General features: G+C 25.9%; 3 protein-coding genes across 4 annotated transcripts; 1 reads left to right on the plus strand and 2 right to left on the minus strand.

The window, feature by feature from the left end:
- Window positions 1-762: 762 nt before the first annotated feature.
- On the plus strand, window positions 763-18,876 carry LOC132940858 (rac GTPase-activating protein 1-like). Its single transcript, XM_061008652.1, has 13 exons — window positions 763-1,010; window positions 1,076-1,211; window positions 14,966-15,073; window positions 15,392-15,594; window positions 15,667-15,796; window positions 15,853-16,019; window positions 16,099-16,243; window positions 16,322-16,487; window positions 16,611-16,731; window positions 17,328-17,722; window positions 17,802-17,928; window positions 18,013-18,176; window positions 18,287-18,876. Exons 3-13 carry the CDS (start codon window positions 14,992-14,994, stop codon window positions 18,363-18,365), a joined length of 1,779 nt encoding a protein of 592 aa, XP_060864635.1. The 5' UTR covers window positions 763-1,010; window positions 1,076-1,211; window positions 14,966-14,991; the 3' UTR covers window positions 18,366-18,876.
- Window positions 3,400-12,725, minus strand: LOC132941482 (uncharacterized). 2 transcript variants are annotated; one of them, XM_061009568.1, is made up of 6 exons: window positions 12,330-12,725; window positions 11,947-12,045; window positions 6,475-6,569; window positions 5,624-5,893; window positions 5,336-5,536; window positions 3,400-5,277 (listed from the first exon to the last, which is right to left on the minus strand). In XM_061009568.1, coding segments are annotated over exons 2-6 (2,157 nt in total). In that variant the 5' UTR covers window positions 11,949-12,045; window positions 12,330-12,725; the 3' UTR covers window positions 3,400-3,688. The 2 variants fall into 2 exon arrangements, with proteins under 2 accessions (XP_060865551.1, XP_060865552.1); XM_061009569.1 differs by lacking the exons at window positions 11,947-12,045; window positions 12,330-12,725 and adding an exon at window positions 7,397-7,533.
- LOC132941483 (ATP synthase subunit s, mitochondrial) lies at window positions 7,040-9,339 on the minus strand. The gene is made up of 4 exons (XM_061009570.1): window positions 8,210-9,339; window positions 7,902-8,122; window positions 7,663-7,825; window positions 7,040-7,603 (listed from the first exon to the last, which is right to left on the minus strand). The coding sequence occupies exons 1-4, from the start codon at window positions 8,308-8,310 to the stop codon at window positions 7,489-7,491; spliced, it is 600 nt and encodes a 199-aa protein (XP_060865553.1). The 5' UTR covers window positions 8,311-9,339; the 3' UTR covers window positions 7,040-7,488.
- Window positions 18,877-19,325: the final 449 nt, after the last annotated feature.

Here is a 19,325-nt window from a genome sequence, read left to right on the forward strand (position 1 = left end):
ACTAGAGGTCTAGTATCTGTTGATCTATGGTCTTTCAATATAGATTATTTGTAAAATTGGTAAATTTTTGTTAAAAAGTGATTTATAGTGTATCCGTTTAATTTTATCACAATTATTGTCATAATATTATGTTAAGAACGTAACACAAATATAAAATAAGGCAATAGTATTGGTATATTATTCTTGAAATCTTATTATTACATAAAATTAAATAAAAATAATTAGATTTAGATTATTAGAATTTAAAATACTTGCCGAAAAAATTTTACACGGAAATTTACTAGATTCATTATATCATTACTTAGTATAAACATTTTAATAACTCAGAAAATAATAGTTAAAATTTTTATTTAGATAAGCACCTACATCAACATTTTCAAGGAAATCATCCACCAAATAATTTTCAGTAAAAAAGAGGGGGTTCTCCTTTGAAAAATAAAAGTTTGTGTCGCCATAGGATACTCCTCCTGCAGTAGTTCAAAAAATATTAGGAATTTGAAAATATGGTTTTTAGATATACTTAAAAATTCTGAAAATTAGAATTTGAATAAAATGTACGATGTGTCGATGTAATATTAAAGTAAATATAGTGGTGTGTAGGCTAGTAGGCATTAAATCGTGTGAGTAGATTTTCATTGATACGTTACCATAGAATTATAGGTAAAACCTATTCTGTGCGTTTACTATAATTATTTAAGTTGGTCACACTGGCTGTCCGGACGGTTACTTTTCAAAACTAACAATTCGGTTATCTCGACCATCGGGTAGTCGTCGTAATTCCGTATATTTTGATTTATTCTTCATTGTTAAGTTGTTTGATAGTTACTATTGTAATTACTAATTTGTAAGTCTTTCATTCTTTGTGTGCTTTGAGTGTTTGGAAATTTAACAAATATGTATTAGGCACCAATTGACCAATCATATTAATATATACTTTTTTGTAAATATAGTTAGAGATATCAATTATCATCTACCTATTCATATCGATTCTTTGAATTTCTTTCCTCTCGGTAATTCGATTAACTCATAAATGCTTGTTTTATATACTTAATGAGTTGTTTTATTAATTTTTAAGGTTGAACCATTTTTAAAACTCACTTACCTGTATTGTATTTTGATTGACTATGATTTTGTCGTCAATAATGATACATTAACTACGTTGTCTATATTATACTGTTTCCACTGGATATATCAATAATATTAGCAAACAAGTAAGTAAATCATAAAAAACCTTATTAGAATATTAAGCCTACATTCATCCGAAATAACTTTTACATTTTAACATGTTCTATATTTTCATAAGATTAATTATATACCTACCTGAAAACAATATCAATACAAATTAGAATTAATTTTATTCTTATTACATAGGTATTACCTTGGTACCAATCTCATTTAATTTGAAACATTTTCATAGCATTGTGAATGTTCAAAATCAAACTATTTAAAATGTAGGTATATCATAAAAATTAAAAAATACTGATAATTAAGTAGGTGGGCCAACATAGGTGCTACCAAGTTATAATCTATCACTTTGTTTTTACTACAGTTTATTTTTGGTTAATATTTAAGTAATTTTATATATTAAATTGATGATGGATAATATAAACAGCCTGAGCAAAAAGTTTTATTTTTTTTCTAAATGAGATATTAGTCAAGTACTAAAATAATTAATTTTTTGAAAAATTTATTTGCCTACCTAACTTGTTTTAAGATAAATATTTGAAAATAATACTCTGCTCTCAGGCATAGTTTATATTATTCTCATCTACAAATTTACCGATAATAATATGTAAACTTCCTATAATATTAACCGTGGTAAGTATCCGGTACATATATTTGATATGTTACGCGACAATTACTAACAATATTATTATGCGTGTGTACTGTGTGGTGCTACTAAAAAAAATAACTAATATATTGGTAATCACTAATCATCAATTAAGTAAAGTAGAATTAGCTTATACCGAACCTAACCTAACCTAACCGATTCAAGGTACCTATATAATCCATGCACTGATCAATAAATTATTTTAAATGAAAATGAGTAACATAATGAAATATTGATATATTATATTACCTTCAATTAATTTTTTTTGGTTTTAATTAAATTATCACCTTAATATTTTTTTTAATTTACTTATTAGGTATTATGGTTTACCTATTTTATAAATTATTGTATTAGGTATTCTATTGAATATAGGTTCACTGAAATTTTAGTAGAAATCTACCCTTACAAAATATGGTAATATTGAAAATATCCTACTTTTGTACTCTTATATTTTGGCACCTACATGGTTAACAAAATAATATTTATAAAACGTACTGATATTTTTGATAATTTTATTACAGAAATGTCAGGATTATTCTTGGCTCTGTTAAATTATGAAATGATGTGTAATTGTTTGTTATAGTACCCAGGTTTTTATAAAATATGTACCTATGATTTAGATGTCGTGGTTTTTTTTTTTTTTTTTTTTTTTTTATTTTTTTTTTAGTAGGTCTCTAGGCCACTGTCTTTTGAGTCTTCTAATTACATTGCCAGGAAGTGAGGTGGAAGAAAGTTTCTTTATTAATGGATTACTGTGAGAGTTTAAGTTGGAGTGAAATTTAGAGTAATGGGCTTTTGCTAATTGATTGAGTGTAGGAATTTTTAGATCTTTGTGAAGATTATTGTTTGTGAAATACCAAGGAGAAGATGTTATTAATCGTAGGCAGATAGATTGAAAAGCTTGAAGCGTGTTGGTGTTAGAGGGCTTTGCAGAGCCCCATAATTGGATACCATATGTCCAAGCTGGTTGAATTATTGATTTGTATATAGTAAGTTTATTGGAAAGGGAAAGTTTAGATTTTAAGAGTGGTCTAAAGATATGAAGTCTAGAGTTAACAGTTTTACGTTTAAATTTTATGTGTGGGCTCCAGGTTTAGCGTTTGTCGAGAGTTAGCCCAAGGTATTTAACTTCATTTGCCTTAGGAATTGTTATATTGTTTAACGTAACAGGAGGAGAATCGAGATTACGTAGTGAAAAAGTTACTTGAACAGATTTAGTTTCGTTTATTTTGATTTTCCATCTGTTTGCCCACAAGCTGATCATATTTAAATGGTTTTGGATCATTTCACTGGTTGTGACGTGGCTTTCGTGGGAGGCGGTTATTAGCGTGTCATCAGCGTATGTGCCTAAAGATGTATAAAATGTCTTGGGTATGTCATGAGTGAAAATCGAGTAAAGGTTACCTATGATTTATAAATGCAATTAATAATATATAATATATATTTAAGAAAAATGTAGTTGGATACTTTTATTTTATAAATATTCTTTCCTCTGTGTAGGTATACATCATATTATTATACTACATAGTGTAAACACTATAACATAATAGAGTAAGCTATTAGATAAATTATTATCTATATTTTATGATCTATTTATAGTAGATATACATTTAATAAGTAATACAGATCATATATTATATTATATTTTAAGAACAATTATACATATTATACATTTATAATTAGGGAGGTATTTACTTAACAATTAGTAAGATTATTTGATTGCGTTTAAACAGTTTTAAATCCATGGATACTTGTATGTTTACTGGTCAATAAAATAACTCAAACCATCTGTTAGAAACCGAGTATTCATGGATTTCAAATTATTTTTAACGCCACCATACAAACTTTCAACTAGATTTAAGTTGAGTTTAAAAATGATACATTTCGAAGTGGACCTAAATTATTACTTGGTTTAATATTTGTTGATTGAATTCCAGCTAAATATTTTTCAATTTCTTTATCAGCTTTATAAATTAAATCTAAAGTTGGTAAAGTAACCATTGTTGTTGTTGTATAAACTATGTCTGGGATGCTTGTGTATGTTCTTTTTGTTATAGTCAAAGATGGTCCATTTTGAATTGTTTCAAATTCGTCAGGATATTCTTTAGGATATGTAATTTTTTTAATTACTGAACGAATAGAGTCTTGAATTGGTAATAATTTTGTTTCAATAATAAAAGGAGTAGTTGAAGTTAACTCTGATTGAGGGCTGAATAGTTCATCATTTATTTTTGAAGAATTGATACAACTATTATTTACACACGATGCAGTATTATTTTGCTCTAATTCCAGAAAATTAGTGTCATTATACATTTCAGTTGCATTATTTGTATTAACAGATACATTTTCTAGTTTATATTCTATGTTTTCTGAAATATTTTTTTTAATTTTTTTTATTTTTGAATTGCTGAATGGTCTATTGAGTAATTCATTTTGGGGAGATTCTGTGGTTGTTTCTTTTATACTTTTTAAGGTTGTTAATATGGTAGGTAAAGTTGTTGTATAGGTATTTTTTTTAATTTGTGTACTATCTGAATTTGAATCAGAAGAAATCTCATGTGTTTGTGTTTTATAGCCAAAGTTTGGTCCAAACATATCTGTTGTATCTTCTAAATCTGTAAATGTATTTTCTGTATTTATCTCATCCTCAATTGTTTTTTGTAGAGTGTCCATAACTAATTTATGAGGTGTACCAATTGTTGATTTATCGGGTGCTCTTGGTGTAGTTGCTTCCCTTGACTCTTCATAATCCATTTCAGTTGTTACATCTATTTCAGATGTTATAGTGGAAAGTTCAATCATCGATTTTTCTGTATCTAATATTAAATCATTTGGATTAAAAATTTCAACCTGAGTACTACTTGTTTCAGGCATTGAGTTACTAATTTCTTCAGTAGTCGGTTCCTCTGTCAACCCTATAATAGTTTCAGTACCATTTTGATCAGTTATTATTACTGAATTATCAATATTTGCTGTAGTATCAAATAATTCTTCGAATTGAGGTACAATTCCTGAAGTTGTATTGTTTGTTATAAAGCTAGTATCAGTGGTTTCTACATTTGTTGTAAAATTATCTATTTCAAAACCTAAAAATAAAGTTTTTGAATTTTCAAAGAGATCACCCACAGTTACTAAATTATTAATATCATCTGGTTCGTTAAAAGTAATATTTTTTTCAAGTATTGAATTTGATGTTGAAGCATCTAATTCTTCAAAATAATTATTTGGTAATGAAGTGGTAATGTCCCTAATTACTTTATCAGGATCATATATAGGCATTGTTGTCACAAAATTTGGAACTGTAGTCAATTCTTGTTTTTGAATTTTTACTGTATCTCTTTTCCAAATGCTGTCATCGTAGTAATTCTGTTCTGTAGTAGGTGACCAGTAGTCAATATTTCTACTATTTGATTTCTTAGAACTAATTGATTCATTTGGTTTTTGTTCTAAAAAAAATTATCTCATTAAATATGATTATCAAATAGTATATCCACACATATATACCTATTGAAGTTGACGAGCAATTATCATACTTAGGACAACAATCTCCTGGTAAATAATATCCTTGACAGTCATTTCTAGTGTAACATATAATAGAAGTGCATACTATTTCTCCGCCATTGCAAAAACACACTCTACAAGCCGATTCATCAGATTTATTAATTTTTTCTCCATTATTATACTGTTTACCTTTATGTTCACAATCTATTTAACAAAACAAATATATTTGTTATTCTAATAGTATATAGTTTTAATTTTAATATTAAATGTCTTATTAAAATCATTAAGTACCACATTTGTACTTTGGACAGCATTTATTTGGTAACTGAATTGTGATGCAACCAGTATTTATTGGACATTTCATCATTGAACATACAACATTTGGTGGATGGCAAATACATTCTTCACATGGACCTGCTCCGGGTGTATATTCACCTTCTCCATATTTTGAACCATTGACTATACAGCTTGAGTTAGCTAGTTTTTTATCATATTCTTTTTCGTGTGCTAAATGTTCGTTCATAATATTTTCTTGATTTGAATATGACATACTTAATGGCACTGAAATGATAATTATATTTTAATAAGAAATAAAATAGCCAACTAGTATATAAACTTCCTTTTCTTTTTTCTTAATGTATCATTTATTTATCTTGTATTAATTATTATCAATATATATATATATACATACAATTACCGAATATTTACAGTAACCAATTATAACCAAATAATCAATAAAACGTACAATAGAATACAATTATTAATTCAATCTGTAGCATTTGTGTTACATAAAAATTCCTTTTAATTATTATAATATTGCAAGCAACCAATATTAAACATTGGTATGCACTTCTATATAATATTTTTATATTCAATACTATTATATGACATGAAGAAAAAAAATTTAAATGTTGTATAATACTATTGTAAAAACAATTACTTTGCATTACTGAATACACAGTCCATTTTATTTAAAAATTTTCTATTTTCAAGACTCAATCTTTCTAGGTATACCTTGTATAATGTAGGCATAGCCAGTATAACAATAATATAAGATTAATGAATCCAATTTCAAAATAACTGCATTTATTACATATTTACAATACTAATATTAATTAGCCAAAATAATATTTTTCTCTCACCTCCAAATACCACAGTATTCAATGTCAAGAAAATACTTGAAATAATAATCATACATTTCCATCTTGAACTTATCAACTTATGTCTCATGATGTTCCTATAATAACAAAAAAGAAAACATATTATATTCAATTATTTATATAATTGCTGGAAAGTATAATTTAATTAATAAAGAAATATTTAAATTTAAATTAAGGTCAATGGTAAACTAATAAAGATCTAATAATGTTTTAGAATATTAACAGTGTTTAATTAAAAAATAGTAGTAAATTATTTTAGCTTTTGGCCCAACTTATAATCTTTGATTTAATTAAATTTTTTTTGAAAATATTTATGTAGTTTATACTTTCTAACATAATTTGAGATTATGACACTTATTTCTCAAAAACCCAGTTCAACTCTTTATAATGATTCAATGTATATTTATTGTTCATGGTCCATAAAATTAAGTACATAATATAGTACCTACCTATATTATTAAACCATTTTAATATAAGTATGTAATTAATTTTATAATTTGGATTTTTCTGTGATATTTAATATCTTTATAACAATAACTATAAATTATCATTACTTGTAATGCATATTTATAAATTATTTTATACACAAAAAAACAATATTGGTTCTCAATTGAAATATCATCAATATTGTTTGTATGACCAAACATTCTAATAATACCTGTGTATAAATCGGTACCTATTAATCAGTTCCATGTGTCTTTTAACCACCTGATCACTAGTCATTGTGTTTATTGCTATACATTAAACAAAGTCTGTTTTTAATTTTAAATAAAAATATACATTGTAAATAAGGTTTAAGAGGTAAAATAAATAAATTTTAAGTGTTTTTCGAATTAGTATTTTATTATTAGTAATCTAAATACTTTTTACACTAAAATATCAGTCATATATGATAATTAATTACACTGAAAATAGTTAGGTATAGTAGAATTAGTTTCTTTGTATCAGGTAGCTCTATAATTTAAAAATTGTTTTTGTTTTTATCTTTTATTATTGTCATTCATTATAATATTGTACATTGCATTCTGGCAGCTTTCTTTTCAGATGATCAATTGTTGCTTCTGGTTCACTTAAAAATTGTAAATTTTTCAACTCCAAATATTTTAATGCCCTGTAATTCAAATTATTAATTAACATTGATTTTATTGAATAAATTAATTATATCCTTACTGGAGCTGTTCTAATGACATTATTCCTTGATCAGAAACGTTTATACAGCCATTAATTTTCAAACTAGTCAAGTAATCTTTCAAGATATTAAGTTTATTTAATGCTTCATTATCAATCGTGTTACATCCAACAAATTCCACTTTAGAAATATTTTTACAGTTTTCTATAAAATTATCATTTATGTAAGTCATTAATAACAATCAAAAATAAATGTTGTGTTGCAGTAATCGAGAACCCACTAAAATAATTAAATCCTATATGTGAGATTGAAGCTTCTTTTCCAGCATAAACTTGTTCTATTAGAAACTGTCCGAGGTTACATGATGTTACATTAGGTAAGCAATTGTAATGACTGACAAATTCTTTACAACCTTTCCATCTAACTTGTGCACCATTTTTCATAAGCCATTCAGCACATGCCAAGTTAGGGCCAATTTCCTTGATACGATCATCATCCAAGCTATTTTTAACAAAATAATAATTATTATAAAACTAAATAAGTTAAATACTTAATCCTTGTCATTTAATTTTATGTAAAGGCACTTGCCGGTTGAATGTGTCATCAATCCATTGCCATAAACAACGTTTACTCATTCCAATTGTATTTATTTTTAAAAAATGAAATTGTAAAGTTTTTAACATCTTCATCTCACCCAACACGATTGAGGCTATTTTGCAATACAACTCTAATTTTTGTTATTTTCAGTCGATTGAATGACAAATGATAATAGCATTGATTTTAATAACAATTGTAATGGTCAGTAATAACTTTAGAAATCATAAATTCACATAATATTATGACATTATGTGCACCTATGACCTATGTAATAGGATGTTCGTTTGTTTATACCACGGACTAAGATCTGGTTTGTAATTTGTTAAATGATAATAAGCAATAAACCAGAGAATCTGATATGTAAAATTGTAAATACTAAATTTTTAACAGACAAACATCAGTGTGACCAATAGATATTCTCCTAATAATTATAAAATGTATAAAAATGTTATAATATTATTAAAAAAAAAAATTAGGTAGTAATGTCGTACGTGATCTGTCAAACCATAGAACAATAGCCAAACTCATTTATTAGCAGTACGCGTCCACCGAAAAATAATATTGAATTACGGAATTATTTATTATAAATTAATTACTCAAATAATATATTCATATTATATTTTATGATATACCTATTGTTATTTTATTGTTATAATCACTAGTATAATGTATGCATCACTTTAATAATAATAATATTATATTATCACCATATTGTGCAGTCTATAATTTACTTAGGTACTATTTTTTTTAAACTAAAAATGTAGTATTCATGTCGATTAGAAAATCATCAAATTTTTTATGTTCAAAACCGCTATAAGTGATTATAGAAAATCATAGTTTGGTTAATTAAAAAACTGTATTTTAAAAATGTTACATCAATTTATAATACATTTTGTACTTTTGTAACATTGAATAATTTAACTAATTTCCGTATACCTACCTATATGGTTATATTTTGAGGGCCTTTTAAACTAAAATGCTCGGTAGGCGTTTTATAGTCAGTCCGAACCTACACTTTAATAAAAATAGACAATGTTCGAGTTCGTTATTAAATATTAATAAATAACACCACTAGCATAAGTAACTCGTAAAATATTAAAATCTACGTAGTACTTACAGTACGGTAGTACCTAGTACCTACTTCAACTAATTATAATTCTCCGTGTATTACCAGTTCTCTATATTTTAAGTAGGTAATTAATTTTATCTTATCGTATGAATTGGGTTATACGATTGTATATAGGACAGTCTTAAATGTATCGTACCTGATTATCGATCGGGTAAAAGTATCAATGGCGTATCTACGAGGCAGAAGTTATTGTAGTCATACCCCCTCCCTCTGATACCAAATTTTGTACATAATACAACTAATTGTAGATAATAATATGAATACATTAATATACTATGTGTTTACTGAATATATCTATTAAAATCTTTATTACCTCCCCCCCATCGGTGAAAAAATCCTAGATACGCTACTGATAGGTAGGTATGATTATACGTTTTTTTCAATTTTGGGAGTTTTGGGAGATCGCGTACACCACTACCAAAAATTGATACAAAGTAAATATGGTAAAGAAAATTGTATTTAGTTTGTACGTTGATAAAATAACGAACAATAATTGTAAAAAAAAAAAATACACTAAACCCTAATAATATGCAAATATTATATGCACTCAAATTTAAGTAACTAAACAATTAATTATTTAAATTAATAACTCATTTAACTTAATAGGTAATAAATTTACTTAACAATTCTGTAACAATTTAGTTCTATGACGTATATTAACAAAACAAGTATTCACAAAGTATGTTTGGATTCATTTTAACTGGCTTAATGCTATTGAAAACCATCAAGTTCAAGGCCCCGAAAGAGCAGTGATTTTATGTTGTATACGTAGTAGAGATGCAAGAGGGTCATTCTACTGTTGCTATTAACCTATTAGTTACGGTGTACGGTTTTACACCTGACGTGATATTTCTGTTATTTTTTTTTAGATATTTGTCATTGTTTTGGAACGATTTGCAGTCAAATATTACGTGCCCAAAATAAAAGTATTCCGACAATTAGGTATTATTCCAATTTTGTGTCTCGTCCCGATTTTCCTTATTTTATTACTCGTAATAAAATAATATGTACTAGTTTTAAACTTCTATAGTTCTATATCGCTATTTGAATTATGCAGATTTGGTAATAGGATATATTTTCTAACCATTTATAACTGTTATAGTGTACCTAACAATATACATTATAAAAACGTAACAGAAACTATTACAAATAATTAACATTAGATAAATGCATATTTATTACAATATAAATAAATCGTATTGATTTCTGATTATACAAGAGTCGGGTAGATGTGTAATGTATGCAATGTATAAACCATAGATTATTTTTGCAATTTGTCTAGTCAAAACGAAATTATATAATATTTAAAAATAGTTATTAATGTTTAAGTCATGGTATTGCGTTGACACTTTCACAGTGATATTAATATAAAATAACAATTTTTTTCCGGTAATATGGGTGATAAACTCTTGGCCAATAAGCTATTTTGGTACTTGTTTAGAAAATATGTTGAGTTTTTTTTTATTTATATGTATTTTAAATGGTAACATTAACTATTAAGTAATATTTATCCTTGAATATTAAAGTAATGATTTCAAATTTATAAAACTACTTCATTATTATACGGGTAAATAAAATCATATATTAGTTTATTACTATTATTAAAATAAGTATGTAGTAAAATGTATTATAATTATTAAAAAAGACGTATACATAATTGCATTGATGATAATTTTCAATAATATCCACTGTTAAAGTAAAACACCAAAATACTATGAATTATTTTTTTTCATTTAATATTACTATGTTTGCTTCTTGTTTATTCTAGACAACAATGAATTCCTTTTATTACATTTTATAAAACAACATTGGTGTAAACAAAAATAAATTAATTGTTTACAGATAGGTAATCAAGTAGGTATTTAACAACTACGATAAGTTAATTTAACTATATTTGACGTTCAATATATTTTTTATAGAGATATGTCAATATTTGTTTTTTAATTAGTAAATTATCAGACACTTTTTATAGTTACTAATATATTTATATTTAATAAGAATAAGTTAAAATATTATTTAAATTAATGTATGTACTGTTAAGCTTGCAGTATTTTCCTATTTTATCTTTATTAGAAAGCAAGATAAACTCTATAATACAAGGTTAATAATATTACAAAGTATGTAGTGACATATGTATGTTTTTTGTAAGTTACTTAATTTGTAAATATGTTCAATGCTAATTGATAAAATAAAATATTTTACAACATTTTAAGATTTATCAATTAACATTTAAACTTTTTTCAGTTTTTTGTTGTAAAGTAAAATTCACAGTAAATATGTTTATTTATGAAAGCCACATAAAAAATTATACATTTATAAGAGTTGAATTGGGTTTGCAGTAGAGATAAATGTAATTTGACATTTTTAATTCCCTCAATTACTTATAATACTTAGTCTTACGCCTATCAATTTTTTTAAAGCTAAATTATTATTTTTTTTGGATTGTGAATCTGATATGATCAATATGTTAAATTATATTTTTACATTTACGTATACAAAAATTTAAAAAGAAAAATAATGATTTTTAATATTTTCAACATAAAAAAAATACCATTATTTTTGTATAATATAATAATTTAAATAATAAACTGTTACTCACATTTTTGACAGATGATCTTAGCCTATTAAATATTCGGTTAAACGTGAGTTAGTTGTATTGGTCTCCTGTTACTGAATAACGATCTGAGGATCTATCTACCTAATGTTGTCGAACAATAAAAAACGAATCGATTCAAATCTAGAGCCTCCAGACTGAAAATCACATCACGCATGCGCAATTTTACACTCGGAAAAAAAAAACGATTTATTTAGTGTAACAAAACATTATTGACATTCACTAAAAAAAGTCTGTGGATAGTTAATTTTATATTTTATCAATTTGATAATATTTTAAAACCCATTTATGTTTGTGTTATTAGTAAAAAATATAAAACAATGTAACTACAATACTACATAACATTAAAATATAATGCCTGTACTTACTTTACAATTACTACGATATATGTAGAACATATTACTGTGTATAACTTTTTAAGTTCTCGTATTAAAAAAAAAAAAACAACAGTAACTTTACATTCCGCTAAATGCTATCTTTTTGATAACTAGCGATTAACCAAATAATAAAGTTGGTTTTAGATCAAATTCAACACAATTCTACTATACAAAATTGTATATAATGATAAATAATTATTTTTTTGTTACGAAATTAAATCTATGAAAAAATTGTTGTACTACAAATAAATATTCTGAAACGAACCACGGTAGAAATTATCAGACTGTGCCCTTAGAAATTGTCTCATTACGAGGGTTGTTCTCCTTAGACACATCCAAACAGTATTATCGATCATCATTTCGGTACTACTATGTGCCATGCACCGAGGTTTAAACTTGTGTCCCAGTGTGAAACAACTTGGTAAAATATAGCATGTCATTTATATTACTCTTTTACGAATTTCATATTTTGGTTATATAAATTATGAATTTAACTAATAACTCAAATAGGCAACAAAAACCGTGGAGTTTTTTTAATCATTCATGTTTACAATGATTGGTCTAATAAATCGTTAAAAAAATTACTTTGAAATTATTTGACCTTCTTATTCATAAGCCCTGACACAACAAGGTCCTGACAAAAAAACAACACAAAAGTACTTTCAAGATTAATTATTTCTATTAAATTTAAAATTTTATTGAAATTATTTTTTTTATTTACACGCTAGACAGCATTGTTATTTTCAAGATAAATGTTGGTATTTGAATTGTTGTATACCTACTCCACGTGTTATCCGTTCTAAATAGGAATAAAACTAAACTAACTGATAATTGTTGTTTTTGTTGTACTTAAAAATACGAACAATTGTTCTAAAAAAATTTAAGTTTGATTGGGTATACTAAGAACTTAATAAATAATAATTAATCAGCTATAAATATATATTGTTATATTTTAAAATAATATAAAATTGTTTCGACAAAATAGGAATTAAGTGATGGTAAAATTATTTTATCTCCACAAGAATGTTATATATTAAATCCCCTCCTCTAGGTATACTTTACAGATAGTAAACTATTTTTTCCATTATGGATATATTTTAGGCATATCAAGATTTAAAATTTGTCGTTCCATATCCGAGTTAAAAAAAAAAAACAGTTCAAATAAGTAATTTATTATTCTATGGTGTTACCAATTCGTCATTTTAGAAATAAAACTTCGATTTTTGGAACAAAATACGATTACCTCGGTGATGGATGAATATTATATAAAAAAAAATATATTAATAATATATAAATTAACTTAATTGTTATTAGCTTATAACTCTTGTTTTTAATGATTTTAATGGGAATGAGAAACATATTAAGTCACCTTTAAAATAGTTTATTATAGGGTGGATTGTTTAAAGCTCAATTTTCGTTTTCAATACTCATGTTTTACGTTCTAATTCGTGCAACAATCTAAATTTACAATTGAAAACTATTGCAATGCGATTCTCATAAAAAAAATTATAATGCTGTCCTAGAATGACGTTACAAATAAGTTTATTATTTCTGCCTATCACTACGCATAGGTACTTAACAAAGCAAATCCACGTTCCACATATTCCGAACTATTGCTACAGTTCATATTATGTATGTCGAATTTGACGTATTATAAATTGTATATATTTATTTATAAAATAAATGTATTTTATGCATTATTGTCTACCCAATATTTTAAGTTTGTGCAAAGTATTATTTTTTGAAATATTGTAAAATTAATTACAACGGAATAAATCGTTTTGCTATTAGGTCAAACAATCTTAAGGTTGTATAATTGATACGATAAATTTAATACAATTTGGATCAAGCTAGAATTGTACTATTCTGGATCTTTTATTGGCAAATCAACAAGTATCTTAAGGCACATTATTATCTTGAAAATAAGTATTATAAAATAATAAAATCAATTTTGAATTTTCGTAACTATTTTTTTTTTCAAATTGTCAGTGTTATGTCGGAATTAAATAAGACGTATAATAATACCAGAGTATTTAATACTAACTTGAGTATTCACCGTCACAGTTAATATTTATCTCAAATTCTATGTTTTTAATAGATGAATAAAATACTAAATCTTTAGGGACGCAAATAATTTTTTTAAGCAGTAGACTATTTTTTTTATAGTATGTAGTAGACATTCTTTCGTATTTTAATTACTTTTTTTTTGATGTATGCACCGTGGAATACTGTAATGTATATTATAATATATACATATACATAAAACAATAATGGACCAAATATTTCATTATTATGTCTGAAACGCCATTAATACAATATTGAAATATGAGTATCTCATGAGACCTATGTTCTATTATTAGTTTTTACCTATATACCTTCTTATCGTAATCCATATTTTTATATCGTTTATATGTTACGATAACTTGGATACATAATAATTCTCAGCTTATAATGATACTTGATTTAGTATCATTGGTGTAACAAAAATATCTATTTGAAAAATTAACAATAGCTACTCAGTTGATATATTTTTTTATAATTAAAAAAATAACATATTACAATATCTAATAATAAATAATGTACATTTATAATATTACATAAAAATTTATATAAAATACAATTTTCAGACACTGATTTTTCTCCTTCAAAAACAATGGATCAATTATCATTAACTATGAAATATGATGAACATTTCAGACATGTGTTGGCTTTATTGGACACTACTGTGGAAAGAGGTACATACTTAAAACAAACGTGTATTCATTTTATAATTGTTTTGTCCTGTATACATTTAAAAATACACCCAATTAAATTATCAGTGGTTTCATGCTGACATATATATATTATAATCTTTGGAATAAAAACAATGCATAAGACATACTCTACCTAAAAATGTTTCACTAAATTATGAAAATCAATGAAATTGAAATATACTATGTTAAAACATTACATGATGTACCACTATTTGTTTTCAGTATAAATATATCTGTCAATTAGTATGTGTCCTTAGGTATAATTATTTTAAGATTAAAAATGTATAAATATTTATATAGACTATAAAGCCAAAATCATATCATTGGATGTACTCAGTGTACAATTTAAAGATCATGGAAGTGACAAAGAAATAATGAAGAAAAAACTACAGGAAATGCGTATTGAGTGCGAACGACTTATGCATAATCTTAAAAGTTCCAATCGATTATTAGATGAAGCAAATAAGGAAAAGAGGCATGCTGAAGTTGAACGAGACAATATGGTAAAGACTTACAGTTGGATGGATGTCCTATATGAATTAATGTAATATTTATTGTTATTAAACTTTAATTAGGCCCAGAAACTTGAAAATTTCTATAGATTATTTAATAGCGCTAATAATTCCAATATAAATCGATCTGGTTCTCCAGTATTTCAATGTGAAGCAGAAAGGTTTGATCAAATACCACGTCAAGATACAACTGGTAAAATAATTATAATCGTAATTTACAGTTACTTCATTTAAAATTGCTTATTCCAGAATCTGTATTATCAGACATAAGTTATTCAAGGGTAGAAGATAGTTTGGATTCTGACAAGAATTTTGAAGATGCTATGGATCGCTGGGAACCTGAAGTATTTGATACTGTAAAAAGAAAACGAACATCCGGTCTTTCAAACCCCAATGGAATGATGAAAGAAATTGAGGTAAAATCTATAATATGCTATTTAGTTAATATTTTATTTTATGAATTGAGTATTTACAAGCCATATGCTTGGTTTACAGACTACTACAACTACCTCGTCAACTCAAATAGTTGCAACCACTACTGTTACAATGCAGCCATTCACAAGAAACATCAGTGCAAAATCTGTTATTGAAACCAAACCATCTAACCTTTTTCCAACACCCAGTGCACCACCTATATCTGGTAAGATATCAATAATAATTTACAAACAATCACATAGTATTAACAATATAACTAATATTAAATTTGATTTTTGAATAGACTCTTTGGATTCATTTGACTCTGATCCATATGGTAATGAAAATAATCAAAATATTCCCAACACAATACATTCAAGTTCAGCACTAAATAAATTGAACAATAGAGCTCACAATTTTACTCAAAAAAGTGTTATCATTCCAGAAATATGTGGCCCATGTGGGAAAAAGTAATTTATATTTTATATTAAATATACATGTTATTCACTTTGTTCTTAATATTGTTATTGTTATTGATTTATCTAAAAGATAATCTTAACACTATTTGCTAAAAATAAGAAAACATGTTACAGAGTTAAATTCAATCGTGTTGTGGTGAAATGCTTAGATTGCAAAGCAACAGCACATTTGGAACACAAAGATAAAATTCCTTTACCGTGTATTCCTGTAAAAAGTACACCAAACAAAAATGGCGTAAGTTTTTATCAAAATATAATTTTATAGTTATTATTGTTACTAAATTTATCCATATAGTTGGTAATTGGTACTTTCGGAATATTTATAAAACATTTTTGCTAAAATTAATTTTGTTTTTTTGTTATAAATAAAAAAAAGAATACAAATGGATACTTGTAATTTTTACAAAATATTTATGTTAGTGTTTTCTAAACATGATAACATTTTCAAAATATTTCGGCTCTTTTGAGCAATTTATATTTATTGAACAAGCCTATTCAGTGTTTGCGCTATTCTATGGTATATGGCTGCTATTAGCTGGATTGTAAAGTGGTATATCATATTTTCAGCGAAAATTATTTCCCAAATTAAGAAAATACTTATAACACTAATTCATAGTGAATTCAAGTATTAATATTGAGTTCGGTTAGAAATAATTATAATTTATACCATCTCTTGAGCAAATTTATTTTATGTATTCAAATTAGTGGTGAGACGTAATAATACATAAATTATTTTACAGTTTTGTTTACAAATATTAGTCCTTAATTATATTGTGTAATGTTTAATATATTTTTAATAAATATTGTATTTAACGTAAATACTAATAATAGGGGCGAATAGCTGATTATTCGCCAATGGTTAATGGCCGCCCAATGATACCTGCATTAGTCATCCATTGTGTGAACGAAATTGAACAAAGAGGATTTGATACTGTTGGACTGTACAGAATACCTGGCTCAGAAAAAGACGTTAAAGCACTAAAGGAAAAATTCCGTAAAGGAGTACCTAATTTGTCTGATGTCGACATACATGTTGTGTGTGGTTGCTTTAAAGATTTCTTGAGGACTCTTGATGATCCACTAATTCCCCACTATGATTGGAAAACTTTTACTGATGCTGTCAGAAATTCAAAAGATGAAACTGAACACAGGCTATATCAAGCCATATCACTATTGCCACCGCCCAATCGTAACACACTCGCATACATAATGTTGCATCTACAAAAGTATGACATTTTCATTTTGTGTTAACTTGAAGTATAATAATTATATGTATATAATTTGTTTAATCTTTAAATTATGTAGAGTGGCTGCAACACCTGACTGTAAAATGCCTGTTGGAAATTTAGCCCGAGTATTTGGTCCAACAATTGTTGGTTATTCAAGCGAAGTTTCTGAAAATCTGTATTTTGATTGCGAATTGAGTAATAAAGTAAGAACAAAAAAAAAATAAATATTTTATACTGCTTAATACTTATATATCTTAAAAAATATTAATTCATTTTTTATTACATAGGTCGTTGAAGAAATGCTGAAACTATCGCCTGACTATTGGTCAAATTTTTTAAACAATTTAGTACCTCTGCGTGCACAAAATACACCTGTGAAACGCACTTCTTCCCGTCCATTACAGCCCACTCATACTCCAATGTCTAAAAACAACAGAATTTTTGGTTCTAGGTTAGTTAGTTCAAACTATTTAAAATTCAATTCAATGAAATTAAAAATGAATAAATTTATATAAATAAATAAATACATTTTATAAAAACAAAAATTACTTCTAATTGCAGCACAAAAAGACGATATTTGGAATCTCCGCGATCAGTCAAGGCTGCTAGAATCAAACAACTTGAATCAAAAAAAAAATAATTCTTTAGTGATATTTGATAATTTTTTTTTTTTTGGTTTTTCAACTTCTGTTGAGTCAAAATTAAATACAAAACAAATACTAAATTAAGTTATCACAATACTTATGTTTACTAATAAATTTATCTATAATTTTTCAAACGAAACTAATGAAGCTGATGAATATTTATCAGGTTTATTTTTTGTCACATTTAGGAATTTTTTTAAAATGTGCTAACAGAAACACATTTTTACATTACTGTTGTATAATTTTCAATCATCATTGTTTTCAATTTTTTTATAATCTGTGATTTTCTTTTTTACCCTAATTTTAATTTATTTACCTACGAACAAAATATATTTTATTGCTTATAACTTATATAAAAAACCGAACAATATATTATATATTAAGTCTACAATAAGTAATGAACAATTTATACGTATGTTTAAATTAACCTTAGTCTTTAATTTTTTTATATAATATATACTATACTAGCATAATAAATAAACATACAATATTGGTATTTACTATTTAATGTTATTTTTTATTATTATTAAAGTTAGCCCTGGATTCTGGGTTACTGGCTTAAAAATATTTACTTTTATTATAATTATTTACAATTTATTAAATTAAATTATGTGTATTACCTAGATTTATCAATTAATATGTCTATGGTATGATGTTGTGTTGTGTGAATGTTAAGTTTGTGTCAGTGATAGAAAGCCTGAAAGAAGTGGTTAAAGAATGCCTGGAAGAATGAAGAACAATGTTTGGAAGAGGACAAAGAAACAGACGTAGGTCATATGTGTTGCAATATTGAAAGATGGTGATGGGGATAGAGGGTGGGTGAATAAGTTCAACTTGACCCATTCAAGTACTTAGGATTGGTGGTACAAAATAATAGTAAATGAGGGGTACTTTCATCAAAAGTATGTTGTGGCCATTGGATACCATTAAGGATTGAGATTAAATGTTAGGTTTTA

This window comes from Metopolophium dirhodum, chromosome 3 (genome assembly GCF_019925205.1).
Source record: "Metopolophium dirhodum isolate CAU chromosome 3, ASM1992520v1, whole genome shotgun sequence".
In the NCBI taxonomy this organism is placed as follows: Eukaryota; Metazoa; Arthropoda; class Insecta; order Hemiptera; family Aphididae; genus Metopolophium; species Metopolophium dirhodum.

Excerpts from the sequence above, each read along its gene's own strand:
- LOC132941483 (XM_061009570.1), bottom strand. The coding sequence starts at position 8,310 with ATGAAGATGTTAAAAACTTTACAATTTCATTTTTTAAAAATAAATACA. Across the intron at positions 7,826-7,901 it reads TATAGGATTTAATTATTTTA|AAAACTGTAAAAATATTTCT; the intron begins GTGGGTTCTCGA and ends ATAATTTTATAG. Across the intron at positions 7,604-7,662 it reads ATGTCATTAGAACAGCTCCA|GGCATTAAAATATTTGGAGT; the intron begins GTAAGGATATAA and ends TTTGAATTACAG.
- LOC132941482 (XM_061009568.1), bottom strand. Across the intron at positions 5,894-6,474 it reads GAATACTGTGGTATTTGGAG|TGCCATTAAGTATGTCATAT; the intron begins GTGAGAGAAAAA and ends TTATCATTTCAG. Across the intron at positions 5,537-5,623 it reads CTGTCCAAAGTACAAATGTG|ATTGTGAACATAAAGGTAAA; the intron begins GTACTTAATGAT and ends TTTGTTAAATAG.
- LOC132940858 (XM_061008652.1), top strand. The coding sequence starts at position 14,992 with ATGGATCAATTATCATTAACTATGAAATATGATGAACATTTCAGACAT. Across the intron at positions 15,074-15,391 it reads GGACACTACTGTGGAAAGAG|ACTATAAAGCCAAAATCATA; the intron begins GTACATACTTAA and ends ATATTTATATAG. Across the intron at positions 17,723-17,801 it reads ATAATGTTGCATCTACAAAA|AGTGGCTGCAACACCTGACT; the intron begins GTATGACATTTT and ends TAAATTATGTAG.